The 16338-nt window shown below is 41.9% G+C and overlaps 1 protein-coding gene across 3 annotated transcripts in view; it reads right to left on the reverse strand.

Annotated features, from left to right (window-relative positions):
• Positions 1-866: 866 nt before the first annotated feature.
• Positions 867-16338, reverse strand: part of galt (galactose-1-phosphate uridylyltransferase) — a 53726-nt gene continuing 38254 nt past the window's right edge. The window contains exons 8-9 of one of the 3 annotated variants that reach the window (XM_020042979.3): positions 7922-8076; positions 867-2213 (exon numbers count right to left, since the gene is read on the reverse strand). In XM_020042979.3, the coding sequence (XP_019898538.2) occupies positions 2127-2213; positions 7922-8076 (242 nt within the window). In that variant the 3' untranslated portion in view covers positions 867-2126. The remainder of the gene's footprint in view (positions 2214-7921; positions 8077-16338) is intronic. The other 2 variants (XM_010899068.4, XM_010899069.5) reach the window with 2 other exon arrangements.

Raw genomic sequence — 16338 nt, forward strand, 5'->3', positions numbered from 1 at the left:
CGTTCTGTACTGGACAGGTGCCTCTGAAGCTTTCTGTCCACTAGTGAAGGGTGCATTCATACTGGAATCAGGGAGCAGGAATCCAGGATCCTCCAATCAGGATTTCTGGAAAACCAGCAGGTTTTCATTTCAGGAACGTTCCCAGATTTGTACGATGCAAAAGAAGTTTGACCTCTAAAATTAACCGTTATATAAGATAACTGAAATATAAAAAAATTTGCAGTTAGTTAGCTGCACCCAGAGGTAACTATTCAGGAATTACCAGTGGGTTAATTTTCCCATCATCTTGTCAACACATACCACAAAATGGAGCCTAGGGTTCCCACCCAAGGAACAATAGTAACTTAAAATGCATGTCTCATGATATCCCAGTAACCTGGTGGTTCCTAGAGGAGAAGCCAAGAAAGCATCCAATATTCAATACATTGCAACATCCCAATTAAAAAGGTAAAATATTCCTTAGGCCCTATTATTTCAATTACTTAGGACTTTGCGTTTAATGGGAAATTATTGCAAGTACACCATTAGCATCGCCTCTATATATCACTTCTTTGTAATCATGGCCTCCTCTTGGGAACCTGACCAATATAATTTCCTGCATGGAGGGAGGGATCCATGTTCTTTTTGATATTGTGGATGACTTCACCCTACGACCTGGTTCTTTTTTTTCTATTTGCAATCGTTCTGCACTGTGTGCTTATGAAGTCCGCTGGGGCCCTGAGTCAGTTTGTCATCCAATCCACAAGATAATGACATCAAGGAGAGGTAAGGCCAGTCTCAACATTATACATTTACTTAAAATCAACACTACAATGACTACCAATTCCTTTAAATTGGAAAAACAGTCCAACATTACATTATCATCAAGAAACCCAAATCACCAAATGACATATTATAATTTCATACGACTTACCTTACCTCCCAAAAAACTATTTCAGATGAACATAAACACAACCTCTGCTTGTATGCTTTGCACCCAGCGTATTCCTGGAACTATTATTCACATGGTTTGGAATTGCCCAGAGGTTTTGTCCTTTTGGTGCTTTGTGACATCTTCATTGACTAGTATCTTGACTAAATGCATCCCAAATCTGCCTTATGTAGTCTTGCTTAATGATGATTCCTCATTTAATTTAACATTCAAAGAAACAAGGATCTAAAAAATGCATGTTTCTGCAAATCTACACATGAACATATCAATGTTTTGTCATTTGACCACAGATAAGACAGTTAAAAAAACACTATGGATATTCACTACCAATAAGAGTTTAGGTATTCATGCCATGCTGGTCTCATACATACTAAGACATCATTACAACACAACAATTGACCAGAGAATAACAGACTGTAGGCCTGCAGTATAATAAACATGCTGTAATACAGAGCACAATGATAAATATTACACTAAACATAATAGGGCTTTAGGAATGCATACTGCAGATAACAAAGCGCAGAAGGCAGGGTCTGGTATATGCCTAAATACAAGTGGAGCACTGTAAAGGACACAGTGTGCTATTTGGGACAATATATCACTATGATACCATAAGAAAAGGCAGAGACAGAAAGATTGACAACATGATATATACACAGACTAGAGGTGAAAATAGATTTTTGTTGTAAATGTAAAAATTTACATTATACATGCTTTGTCAACTTCTTGGGTAGCCTAAAGTAATGTAAAAATAAGTAATTAAACCTGAAACCACTTGAAGACATAAGACATTGTTATATACATGATTTTTTTATTATTTCAGAAACATTTCATTAATGAAGAAAAGCTATTATTCTGGAAGTCCCCCGTGGAGAAGTTGTGTAGCAGAAAAAGTCAGGCTAGCATTAAAAATGAATAATTACATTTCCCCTTCAGATTTTCTCCATCAAATGTTATTATACTGAAAGCCACTCAGTTATTCATACATTCAGGTGTCGATGTCACAGGCAACTTAAATAATCATCATGTGATCAAATTCAAATGTAAGGTTGCTTTCCTGGATTCACTGGATGGCAGGATACTCATCCCTTCTCTCCTCACTCATCTTCTCATCCCTTCTCTCCATTCTTCTCTCCTCATCCCTTCTCTCCTCCTCCTTCATTTCCTCTTCATACTTTTCCCTTTTCTTTAATTTCTACTTCTCCCCAACCGTCTCCACATCTCCTCCCATCGCTTGGGTCTTGTAGTGTTCTTCTGGGAGGTCCCGGAGTCGTTGAGCTGCCTGAGAATAGGATCCCCAAACACAAACTTTTAAGGGGACATCAGAGTTGATTGCCATTTAAAAATCTAACTTTTACTTAACTTAACATAAACCTAACCTTAACTTAAACCTCACCTCAATAACATAAAATGTATGCCTAAACTTAAATTTGTCCTTTCAACTGTAAGTCCCCATTATATACAGTACAGGCCAAAAGTTTGGACACACCTTCTCATTCAATGCGTTTCCTTTATTTTCATGACTATTTACATTGTAGATTCTCACTGAAGGCATCAAAACTATGTGGAATTATGTACTTAACATAAAAGTGTGAAATAACTGAAAACATGTCTTTCCAACAGCCTTGAAGGAGTTCCCAGAGATGCTTAGCACTTGTTGGCCCTTTTGCCTTCACTCTGCGGTCCAGCTCACCCCAAACCATCTCGATTGGGTTCAGGTCCGGTGACTGTGGAAGCCAGGTCATCTGGTGCAGCACTCCATCACTCTCCTTCTTGGCCAAATAGCCCTTACACAGCTTGGAGGTGTGTTTGGTGTCATTGTCCTGTTGAAAAATAAATGATGGTCCAACTAAACGCAAACTGGATGGGATGGCATGTCACTGCAGGATGCTGTGGTAGCCATGCTGGTTCAGTATGCCTTCAATTTTGAAGAAATCCCCAACAGTGTCACCAGCAAAGCACCCCCATACCATCACACATCTCCTCCTCCATGCTTCACAGTGGGAACCAGGCATGTAGAATCCATCCGTTCACCTTTTCTGCATCGCATAAAGACAAGGTGGGTGGAACCAAAGATCTCAAATTTGGACTCATCAGCCCAAAGAAATCTCTTCTGCTTGTTGCCTCTCCTTAGCAGTGGTTTCCGAGCAGCTACTTGACCATGAAGGCCTGATTTGCGCAGTCTCCTCTTAACAGTTGTTCTAGAGATGTGTCTGCTGCTAGAACTCTGTGTGGCATTCAGCTGGTCTCTAATCTGAGCTGCTGTTAACCTGCGATTTCTGAGGCTGGTGACTCAGACTTATCCTCAGCAGCAGAGGTGACTCTTGGTCTTCCTTTCCTGGGGCGGTCCTCATGTGAGCCAGTTTCGTTGTAGCCCTTGATGGTTTTTGCGACTACACTTGGGGACATATTCAAAGTTTTTGCAATTTTCCGGACTGACTGACCTTCATTTGTTAAAGTAATAATGGCCACTCGTTTCTCTTTACTTAGCTGATTGGTTCTTGCCATAATATTAATTCTAACAGTTGTCCAATAGGGCAGTCGGCTGTGTATCAACCTGACTTCTGCACAACACAACTGATGGTCCCAACCCCATTAATAAGGGAAAAAATTCCACTAATTAACCCTGACAAGGCACACCTGTGAAGTGAAAACCATTTCAGGTGACTACCTCATGGAGCTCTTTGAGAGAAAACCAAGGGTTTGCAGTGCTATCAAAAAAGCAAAGAGTGGCTACTTTGAGGAATCTAAAATATAAGATATGTTTTCAGTTATTTCACACTTTTTTGTTAAGTACATAATTCCATATGTGTTCATTCATAGTTTTGATGCCTTCAGTGAGAATCTACAATGTAAATAGTAATGAAAATAAAGAAAACGCATTGAATGAGAAGGTGTGTCCAAACCTTTGGCCTGTACTGTAGTTAAGTCAGAAACACACACACAAACAAAAACATGTAGTAATATAGCTATGAGGACCAACATGTTAACCAATAAAAACTAAATTCCCCAACCTCTTAACCCTTTATCCTAACCTGCATCTATCATGTCAAGACAGAAGAGGCCCCCAGAAGTTGCCCTGTCACCTCAAATATCAACCTTAAAGAAATGTTACAGTGTTAATACTAGCAAAATATTTAGAAGAAAACCATACATAAAAAGAGTAGTCTGAACAATACTCTCATGTCTGCTGTATTCCAAAATTGTTTAGGTAAAGTGTCATTTGAGTTAATATGGGCTGTCTAGAAAACAGCAGCATATTTTAACCTGTCAAACCTGTCAGACCGTCCTACTGAGTGTCTAAATGTAAAACATGTTTTCATTCACTCCAGGAAATAGTCTATGAAATAATTGTGCTGCACTATAAAACTAAGATGAAATACACCACTATGTTGACTGTAGAAGAGGAGGTTGACAACATGAGGAGGTCATTTGATGTCCAGTGTGTAGAAGGAGGAGGGTTCATGACCCATGAAAATGTGACTTGGTGAATAGACAGAAAAGGGTTTAGAACTGGGCTTTCTGGTTTCTCAACCAGATTGTGTCTGTTCTCTCAGTTCTGAGACTCAGCCACAGAGTAAGTGTGTTTAATAACCAGACAGAGGGGGTAGGAAAATGGACAGTTTCAGTAATATGATGGGAAGGTGGGGGCTTATAATTACTATAATTTGTTTTTCTCCCACCTAGCTATCAGTAGGAAGTATTTAGCAGAAGAGACCAATGATAGTACAAAAGTAGATAGCACAGTGGGAGAGAGGGCAATGACTGAATTGAGAGTGTGAGGGGACTGGGAAATAGTGAGGTCCAAAGAGGAGAGGAGCGGAAAGAAAGAAATTAATCTACGGCAGACATCGGGAAGTCCTCTTGTACTATGAGTGGTTTGCTATTGTCAGGAAATTAGCTTATCAAGGTGCCAAGCTCATTGAGGAACTCTTCAAGAATCCCTGGTGGGTGACAGAAAAAAACAATGTTCAGCTAAGTGGACAAATGACGGCATGGAATTTAAGAGACAGACAGGTGGGACTAAACAGCCCGGAGCCACCACCAGGACAGATGACGAAACAGGGAACTGGAACAACAGTAGCTGGGGTAATCCAGGTCTCAAAAAGTCAAAGGATTGAAGGGCTGCAAAATGAGGTAAACTCTGCCTTGTTAACAGCAGTTTGACAGTTCTAATCTGTGCCGAAGACCAGCAATCAAATGGGTTATCCAAACAGGGACCTCATCAAGTGTTGTAGCTACGGTCTGGGGAGAATTTGGGAGGGGAGTGATCAGGAAGAGAAAACACACAGATTTTGGTCCATTCGATATTTTGATCTATTCTTGATTTTGGTCCATTTGTCTTGGCCGATTGGCTCCAGATCATTCAGGGGGGTTGGTCAACAGCATTTTGTAAATAGTGCCGCAGATTCTCAATTGAATGGAGATCAGGACTATGATTGCGACACTATATGATATTCAAACTTTTGTAATTGAGGCAAATAATATTGTTTTAGCAAGTATCAGCATTTTAGTGGATGGAAGAAAGTTCCCTTGCAAGATGCCCAGTCCATCCTGATGAAAAGCATCCCCTCAGGATGGTACTACAGACTGTACTTCACTTCACGTCTGCAGACATGGGGACGGTGTGTCTGCAGACATGGGGACGGTGTGTCTGCAGACATGGGGACGGTGTGTCTGCAGACATGGGGACGGTGTGTCTGCAGACATGGGGACGGTGTGTCTGCAGACATGGGGACGGTGTGTCTGCAGACATGGGGACGGTGTGTCTGCAGACATGGGGACGGTGTGTCTGCAGACATGGGGACGGTGTGTCTGCAGACATGGGGACGGTGTGTCTGCAGACATGGGGACGGTGTGTCTACAGACATGGGGACGGTGTGTCTACAGACATGGGGACGGTGTGTCTACAGACATGGGGATGGTGTGTCTACAGACATAGGCGGTGGTAGGATCGCTTGACACTGTTTTTTTGCCTGAAAACCTTGATCTCATCCAAACAGCACAGCTGTCACTTTCATGCTTTCTGTCATACTCCAGAAGATGTCACACTTAAGATGTTACTTAAGTAATGGAAAATGTCATGCCACCCTCCCATACAGGCCAGTGGTATGCAGAACTCTTGATATGGTTGACTGGTGTACCATTACGCCACTACAGTGACTGAACTCTGTAGCTCCTTGAAAGTGATTGTTGGACCCTGAGGCTTCTCTCACGTCTCCTTGGTGTTTCTGTTTTAATGGACTAAGGGTTTTTGGTAGTACTTGGGAAGTGTGATTCAGCTTCCACTTGATCAATGTTTTTGATCCAGCTGGGCTTTTGGTATTATTATTAAAGCATGTTTCTGAGATTGATGTCTCTTCTAGATCATGCAGCAGGTGTGCAGTAGCAGACAGATCAGCTCACACATACGCTTAAACTCACACACATACATGTGCTCTCTCTTCCCCACACACACACACACACACACACACACACACACACACACACACAGTTCAGCTCCCAGCAGTAGCCTGACAGGTCCAGGATGGAAGAGGAGAACTTGATCAAGCTATCAATCAATATCTCATCCACAACCACAATCAAGAATGGAAGGCTAGGAGAGAGAGACAGAAGGAGTAAGGGAGAGAGAGACAGAAGGAGTAAGGGAGAGAGAGACAGAAGGAGTAAGGGAGAGAGAGACAGAAAGAGTAAGGGAGGGAGAGACAGAAAGAGTAAGGGAGGGAGAGACAGAAGGAGTAAGGGAGAGAGAGACAGAAGGAGTAAGGGAGAGAGAGACAGAAGGAGTAAGGGAGAGAGAGACAGAAGGAGTAAGGGAGAGAGAGACAGAAGGAGTAAGGGAGAGAGAGACAGAAGGAGTAAGGGAGGGAGAGACAGAAGGAGTAAGGGAGGGAGAGACAGAAGGAGTAAGGGAGAGAGAGACAGAAGGAGTAAGGGAGGGAGAGACAGAAGGAGTAAGGGAGGGAGAGACAGAAGGAGGAAGGGAGAGAGAGATTTCAATATGGCTGTGAATGAGCTGAGAGACAAGGCTAGGAGGGCTTTTTATGCCATAAAAAGATCTGTCCAATTTGCCATACCACCTAAAACATGGTTTAAAATATAGTAAATCATAGAACCAATAGCACTGTACAACAGAGAGGTGTGGGGTCCCCTTATCAATCAAGACTTTGACAAATGGGATAAACACCCTATAGAAACGTTACATACTGAACTGACCTTGAATGCTATTTGGATCTAAATCGACAGTACACAGTGGCAGACTACCTGAACACTGTGTCTGATCAAACCAAAGAAAGACATTGATGAGGTACAGACACAGTGAGCACAACCATAGAAACAGGCAGACACAGACAGAACTGGCTGCCCAGGGACGAGAGGGTATGCCCACTGTGCCCTCAGAGAGAGGTGGAGACAGAGCTGCACTTTCTATTACATTGTGACCAATATAAAGAAATGATTCCCCAAAATGCATAAGAAATACAAATAATTTGAGAGCCGACCAGATAAAGAAAAAATGCAATTAGGAGAAAAACCCAACTGCTCACTTTTAGCAGCCAAATATGTGACAACCTGCCACAACCTCAGGGACAGCCAGCTCACTTAGGGGTGTACTCACTTTTGTTGCCAGCAGTTTAGACATTAAAGACTGCGTGTTGAGTTATTTTGAGGGGACAGAAAATGTACACTGTTAAACAAGCTGTACACACACTACTTTACATTGTAGAAAAGTGTTATTTCTTCAGTGTTGTCGCATGAAAAGGTATATATGTATAAAACATAATATTTTTCGAAGCTGTATATTATTAAGGGACCACTGCACCTTTTTCTTTCCTTTATAAAAAAGTTGAAAAGAAATGTTTTGAGTGAGGAACAGAAGCGTTCAATTTGCAGTGGCCTCTTAATTTTAACCCTTTTTAATCCTCACCCAAAACCTTCCTTTTGACTTTTTTGGAAAAGAAAGAAAAATGTGCAGTGTAGGGGTGTAGTTACCTGTTCAGGTGTGAGGTCCCTCTGCTCCTGGGCCAGCATCTCATAACCCACCATGAACTTGCGGATGGTTCCGGAGCGCAGCAGGGGGGGGTAGTAGTGAGCATGGAGCTGCCAGTGAGACTGGTCCTCTTGAAGGTGGGGCCCAGTAGGGGCACCTGTAGAAAAAACCCACAACATAACGTCAACATTATCTAGTCTAATTAAATCCAGTCTAATGAAAACCACTGGTTTAATGAAGACCAGTTTAATGTAAGCAACTGGTTTAATGAAGATACTAGGTAGAATTTTAATAGGAAGCTAATGTGAACTACTGGGTTAATGAAAACTAGTCCAATGAAAACTACTGGCTTAATGAAGATTAGATAATGTGACCTACTGGGTTAATGAAGATTAGATAATGTGACCTACTGGCTTAATGAAGATTAGATAATGTGACCTACTGGGTTAATGAAAACCACAGGCTTATATATTTATATATGCACTAGGCAGGATTCAGTAAAAAAGTTTTTCAGCATCACAGACATTTCTGTGTCAGTGGAATGTCAATTTATATTTTTTGGAGCATGCCGCTACTTTCCAGACAGTTCTGTTTCAGCAATCCCGTTCCAGCCAATTGCCTTCTGCGAGGCGGGCCTTCCTCCTTGGCTTATTCTGAGAAAGCACACCTTACCTTGAAGATATATATAGCATAAGTACGCCATAGTTTGCTTACTATAAGACACTACAATGGAAGCTTAGAGACCAGGATGACAAACCGCCAATTCCTCCCTTGTCTACTACAGCATACACTACGAAAACTGCAAAGAAACAAAAGAAGAGTAGCTCTCTAGCAAGCAGGAACCCTAAAAATAACTGAACTCTTAGTTTTTCTTTGAACAGTTAATTCTATTTTTCATATTATGATTTAAACTTATTTCCCTATCGGCACTGGTGTGGAACCGCTTCAGCAGTAAAAACATTAAGACAGCTTCAGCAGAGGAAACATTAAGACAGAGGTAAAACATTAAGACAGAGGTTCTGCAATAGAAACATAAAGACAGAGGTTCAGCAGAGGAAACATTAAAAAAGAAGTAAAACATTAAGACAGAGGTTCTGCAATAGAAACAATGACAGAGGTTCAGCAGTAGAAACAAAGACAGAGGTTCAGCAGTAGAAACAGTAAGACAGGTTCTGCAATAGAAACATTAAGACAGAGGTTCAGCAGTAGAAATATTAAGACAGAGCTTCAGCAGAGGAAACATTAAGACAGAGCTTCAGCAGAGGAAACATTAAGACAGAAGTAAAACATTAAGACAGAGGTTCTGCAATAGAAACATAAAGACAGAGGTTCAGCAGAGGAAACATTAAAGGTCCCATGACATGCTACTTTTTGTAGGCCATAGTGGTCCCTAGTACTGTATCTGAAATCTTTTTTCAAAAATTCAGCCTTGCTGCAGAATTATAGCCACTACAATACAGTCACAGAATGAGCTTCCTTCAAACGGCCCGTATTGGTGTCTGTGACTTTAAATTTTAATGAGGATGAAAAAGGCGGGGAAAGGTGGTGGGTGGGCGTGGCCTTTACTATCTTGCGGCAAATGTAACGTGCATGTTTACCGGTATGTCTGGATCATATTGCAATGGCACGAAGACACATTGAAGCATTTCAGTTTGACCCAGAATCCGATCCAGATGGAGAAGCAACGGATGAAGAAGTTGCAACTCAGCGCCTCCAGAAGGATGTTTCCGAATGGTTAGTTAAAAATATTATGTCTATATGATACTTTGTTAGGATGTCTGATTATCATGTAAGTTAAAGCTAAAGCTAATCTGCTTTTGCCTTTTCATGTTTCTCTGATTTGTGATGATTTTAAAGCTGTGTTTGCATCTATATCAGTAAATATTCTAGTTTAGAGAAGAGGGTTTTTTTAAATGTAAAAATTCTCCCTTCATATCATGAAGTCACGTTACACAAGATATATAAAGCCTATATATTTATGTGCGCGCAGGAGTAAATCATTTTGTTGTGTAACATTATGTACATAGTCGTCGGTGAAATGTTTGCCACAGACATGCAAAACTTTGGGAAGCTGTGTCGGCGCTTTTCCGGAGAAAATGAAATCATTCCACTGGTTCTTCTGTGGCATGTACGAAGGAAGTAAAAAAAGGCTTCATTGCTCATCTCTACATCCTATTACAGAGCAATTATTGTGTTTCCTTCGCTCAAAAGCCATGATGCCCCTCCTCGTCGCGTAGACAAATTGAAGTCGCGCTCACACACGTGTGCCTCACACCTGGCTCTATTTAAATTCTTTCTCTGGGCGGGCAAGCAGAAAAAGGGGAGTTACCATGGGAGTTAACAATTTCTCCTTGCGACGTCACAAAGAGACGGGTCCAGATCAGCCTGTTTGATTCTCCGTTTTCTCCAAGTCAGAGAAAGATAGAAAATGCTCAATTTACACCGAATGGAATTTTTAGAAAATTTGGGACCATATATAGGTTAGGTGAACTCATATTAATGTTAGAAAACCTCACAAAATGAAAATTTCATGTCAGGGGACCTTTAAGACAGAAGTAAAACATTAAGACAGGGGTTCTGCAATAGAAACATAAAGACAGAGGTTCAGCAGAGGAAACATTAAGACAGAGGTTCAGCAGAGGAAACATTAAGACAGAAGTAAAACATTAAGACAGAGGTTCAGCAATAACATTTTAGTGGAAGGACAAGCATCAACTAAGTTATGAGAATTAATAAATGTGCTTCTGGATCTTTAGAATTAATCTATACCCAAGCAAGTCCAGAATGACAACAGATACAGAAACACACAAAAATTAGGTGTGTATGCTGGGTTTTTAAAACAAATGAACAACCACAAAAGACTGAAGAAAATGAGTAAAGTTGATATATTTGATACAGGGTTAGCTATATAATGTAAAATGCTATTATGGAGACATACCATTTAGAATGTATTTGTTATTATAATGTGCTTTATGCTGTGTGGTATAAAGGCTTGGGCAAGAGGCTCCATGGATATAAATACCAATTGGAGAGTGAATTTTTCTGGACGAAATATGCAAAGAAAATACAACTGTATTATAATGAAAAAGTCATTGATTTTAGGTTTATTGGAACGAAAACCAAAATGTTTTGTTTGGCCAAATGAATACACCCCAGGCTCAACAGTTGTTACTTAATTTACTTTTATAAAGTCCAGACACATGGAACATAATGACCTAATTCTGTGTCCAAATCCAGGAGGCGACTGCTCTAAACTCTCCCAAATGTTACTGAACTCCACTTAACAGAACTGTACTGATCTCAATGAGAGGAAGGCTTCACTTTGTGTTTACAGCCCTGGCAAATAAAGGCTCTAAAATGAAATAGCCACTGACACTTCTCACCTTTAAACAGCACTAATTAAGGATTAGTTCACTGTCCCTAACAAGCACACCAGCTCTATCCTGGGTACTGAGCCTCCCTCCCCGTAAAGCTGTTAAGCCGCAAACGAGACGGACCTGTGATAATTAACACTCGGGACATTAACCAATAACTCACCGCTGTAGACATCAACACTGGCACATACAACATTACAGAGAGATTAGAGCTGCCAATTAACAGAGGATGAAAAGGTCAACTGGCTCAAACAACAATCCTACCTAAAATGTGCATTTGATCAGTGGTGAACCATGTGGCTGTTGGATCTAAGCCTTCTGTAAGTATGAAAGACCTCCAAATGTTTATACTGACCAGCTATAATGGGAGCCAATCAAACAAGACTATGCATTGACCAACCATTCAGAGAGACAACAGTATCTGTATAATGTGCCCAGCAGAAACAACCAGTCATCACAGTCCCTATGGGGGCTGATATCACCAGTCATCACAGTCCCTGTGGGGGCTGATATCACCAGTCCTTATGGAGGGCTGATATCACCAGTCATCACAGTCCCTATGGGGGGCTGGTATCACCAGTCATCACAGTCCCTATGGGGGGCTGATATCACCAGTCATCACAGTCCCTATGGGGGGCTGATATCACCAGTTATCGCAGTCCCTATGGAGGGCTGATATCACCAGTCATCACAGTCCCTGTGGGGGCTGATATCACCAGTCCTTATGGAGGGCTGATATCACCAGTCATCGCAGTCCCTATGGGGGGCTGGTATCACCAGTCATCACAGTCCCTATGGGGGGCTGGTATCACCAGTCATCACAGTCCCTATGGGGGGCTGGTATCACCAGTCATCACAGTCCCTATGGGGGGCTGATATCACCAGTCATCACAGTCCCTATGGGGGGCTGATATCACCAGTTATCGCAGTCCCTATGGGGGGCTGATATCACCAGTTATCGCAGTCCCTATGGAGGGCTGATATCACCAGTCATCACAGTCCCTATGGGGGGCTGATATCACCAGTCATCACAGTCCCTATGGGGGGCTGATATCACCAGTTATCGCAGTCCCTATGGGGGGCTGATATCACCAGTTATCGCAGTCTCTATGGGGGGCTGATATCACTAGTCATCAGTCCCTATGGGGGGCTGATATCACCAGCTTCTGCACGGACCAAGGTGAGTTACAACAATGACAAACCCTGGTTCACAGCTAAACTTGTTTGGAAGAGTAGGCGTTCAGAGACAGGTTCGGAGAGGATAAATCCAGCTTTGGTAAGTCAGTGAATGAAGCCAGATGCCAGTATGGACAGAAATTAAAACACAGTTCTCAGCCAACGACTCAGCTTCTGTTTGGAGAGGCCTCCAACAGATGACCAACTACAAGCCAAAACCTCCACTCCATTAATGAACTACAACTTCCCAAGGACTTGAATGAGTTCAACTGCAGATTTGAAAAACAAAAGGGCAGTCCTCAACAACATACCTTCTCCCTGTGTCCAGCCATCCACACCAACCTCCCCCCACCACTGGGGCCCATTCATATTCACCCATCCCAATCATCTTCAACACCTCACTGGAGACATGCTGCATCCCGGCTTGTTTTAAGTCCTCCATCACCAGTCTCCAAGAAGTCAAGGATCACATGACTTAACGACTACAGACCCAGCCCTGACCTCTGTGGTTATGAAGTCATTTGAGCACCTTGTGCCGTTCCACCTCAAGACCATCACCAAACCTCTACTAGATCCACTAAAGTTTGTTAACTGAGCCAACAGGAAGACACGGTCAACATGGCTCTTCACTTCATCCTCCAGCATCTGGACTCCCCTGGAACCACAAGAACAGTTTCTTTGCTACAGCAGTAGGCCTCATGAACATACCCCTGGGAACCAAACTGAAAACAGCCCGCTACTCACATACATACACGACCCTCAAGCAGACAAATCTATAACCCCTCCCCACATACACACACAACCCTCAACTGGACAAATCTATAACCCCTCTCCACATACATACACAACCCTCAACTGGACAAAATCTTGCACCTTACATCTTTAGTAATTTATTAAGGCTCAATCTGCTGTTTTTATGCTCAGTCTTAAGGTCTTTTTTGTTTTTATTAGTTTTTTATAAATTGTTGAACCAACAGCCAGAAAGAAATTCCTTGTTTGTTGTGAAACTTGGCATAGAGACTCTTTCTGATTCTGATACATTACAGAATGACATGGTAGAAAATGTCTTTTAAACAAGCTCCCACACAACAACACTTTTTTTTTTTTAAACGTTGTGACTACAGTACCACAGAGTGACACATCACAGAATGTAAGTCTTAACGACTTCAACAGAACGCAGGAGAGAAAAGCTGCTCCACTATCTCCTCAGTAACAGTGTTGGGTTCATCCTGTTGCTGCAGTCTTCATTATGAGTCAGGAGCATCATTTATAAAGAGGCTGTAAAGCGCTGTCAAGAACCAGAGAACCCTACTCCCTTAACGAGCTTACAAAAGGTCCTTAATTTTGCAGATATTTAGGCATTAGACCAGGAACGCTCCCAGTCTCCCCTCAGAATGACAGGGTTTCATTTAGACCAGGAACGCTCCCAGTCTCCCTACAGAATGACATGGTTTCATTTAGACCAGGAACGCTCCCAGTCTCCCCTCAGAATGACATGGTTTCATTTAGACCAGGAACGCTCCCAGTCTCCCTACAGAATGACATGGTTTCATTTAGACCAGGAACGCTCCCAGTCTCCCTACAGAATGACATGGTTTCATTTAGACCAGGAACGCTCCCAGTCTCCCTACAGAATGACATGGTTTCATTTAGACCAGGAACGCTCCCAGTCTCCCTACAGAATGACATGGTTTCATTTAGACCAGGAACGCTCCCAGACTACGGATGATAAACAGCCACAATGAGATGTGATGCAACCAGTGTTTAACATGCTGCAGCTGACGGTGCATCGGACATCAATAAGAAACCCTGGTGTCCCATGCTTCATCATCAACACTGCAGCAGGTTCCTATGAAAACATCTATTCCCTGTCTTCAAGTGCTTGTCCTGCTGGCCACCAACGTCCCAGCATTGTGCTTCCATTATTGATCGGGCTGATCACTTGGACACAGGGCTGCCAATAACACATCCAGACCTCTATCCCTATGCCAGCCTTAGACAAACATATTACCCACCACAAATAACCATTTGAAACATATTTAGTATGACAGGTTTCACATTAGCTGTTCCAGGGCTCTACATTGGGGACGGTAATTCCTGAAACAAAATAACTTGTTAATTTCAAAATATACACAAGCACTACCTAGTATTCCACCAAGTCACAGTTCCAGAAAGTTAGTGTTCCAGAGAGTCACGGTTCCAGAGGTGAAGAAGAGACAGGTGAAGTGGAGACTCAGGAGTGAAGGCTGGAGAGGAAAAGCGGAGACAGGTGAAGGGCGGAGACAGGTGAAGAGAAGAGTGATGACGGGTGGAGACAGGTGAAGTGAGGAGACAGGTAAAGAGGAGACGGATGATGGGTGAAGACAGGTGCAGAGTGAAGACAGGTGCAGGGTGGAGACAGGTGCAGGGTGTTGACAGGTGCAGGGTGGAGACAGGTGCAGGGTGGAGACAGGTGCAGGGTGGAGACAGGTATGGAACTCTGGTTTCAGAGGGAGAGCTACATGTGTGTATGGGGACAGAGTGTTTCCACTCCCTCCTTTGCATTTTATGGTCTGTAGAAAATGCTAATTTGAAAAAAGTTATTCTTCAATTCACTAACAGAGTAATTATAACATTATACACCATTACATCGGATTGTGTCCTCTAGGATCCGCTTAGGCAGTATTTATTGCTACCTGGACGGATGATGAACCAACATCTCTCAGAGGAGCATTTTCTAGACCAGGTGTTTGGAAAGAAATTGGAAAAAAAGTGCAATTACCACTAATAAATGAAGTTAAGACAGTACATTTTGTTTGATGTAAAATGTATTTGTTTTCTGCCTAAAAATGTGCCTTATACATTTTAACGGTATAAACTATAACATATCATATAACCCTAACCCATCTACTGACAGATAAGACTCAAAATAACATGCCTTATGTTTCCCTCAGAACAGAACCAGATGGTAAATCCGGCTGGGGACAAAAACCATCCTCAATAACGGAGTTCTTGAACACAGAATATTATAAACAGTGACAGCCAAAATACTTTACTTTAGAAAAAAATATTAATAGTAATCAGTCTAAAACCATTTTTAAACAGACTGCCATAACTCATGATCAGAAAGTAAATTTTTTTTTTTTTTTATACATTTGTTTTTATGAAAAGGCAATGAAAAAAATGAAACAACTGTTTATCAGCTTATTTTACATTGAAAATGAGAAACAGCTAACCTTTCATGTAAAACTGATAAAAGAAAAAAGAAATTGTTTTCTCAAAAACATCCACTCCTGAATTAATTGAAATGATTGGACGTGACTATTGGCATCCCTGCATTTACTACTTCACACATCCTCCCCTCGCCAGGACAGTAACACTGAGTCTTCTATTATTTAACATGCAATTGGAAAACACAACTGATCAGAGACCAGTCCTCCATGCAGAATCGTCCCGGACACAGTCCTTGGTCCTCGCCTGTGGACTCTCTTCTTATGCTCACTACACAGAGTAAACTTGTATTTCATCTTCCAAATAAACACCATAATAATGGAGATGGGTATTTCTTGGTCCCTCATTACCATAGATGATAAAGGGAGTTTGGGGTGTGTGGAACATTTATTTTTCTAAAGAACATTTATTTTAGTACTGTGATTAGTCCTTGAGAGTCCCTGTTATTCTGTTTACCTAATGCACTATGAATGCATTGCCATGTATTCCATGGTCAATGACTTTTCCTTCTCTGTATCCAGGCACATTGTAATGAATGGAATGTCAGCTGAGCAAGGCTTCTAGTCTCCATCTGTGTGTGGAAGGCTTGGCCTTGGGCCTGTCAGAAACCACTAAATGTCTCCATCTACAGTGGGGAGAGCAAGTATTTGAGAACCTGC

Source organism: Esox lucius, chromosome 23 (genome assembly GCF_011004845.1).
Source record: "Esox lucius isolate fEsoLuc1 chromosome 23, fEsoLuc1.pri, whole genome shotgun sequence".
Classification (NCBI taxonomy): Eukaryota; Metazoa; Chordata; class Actinopteri; order Esociformes; family Esocidae; genus Esox; species Esox lucius.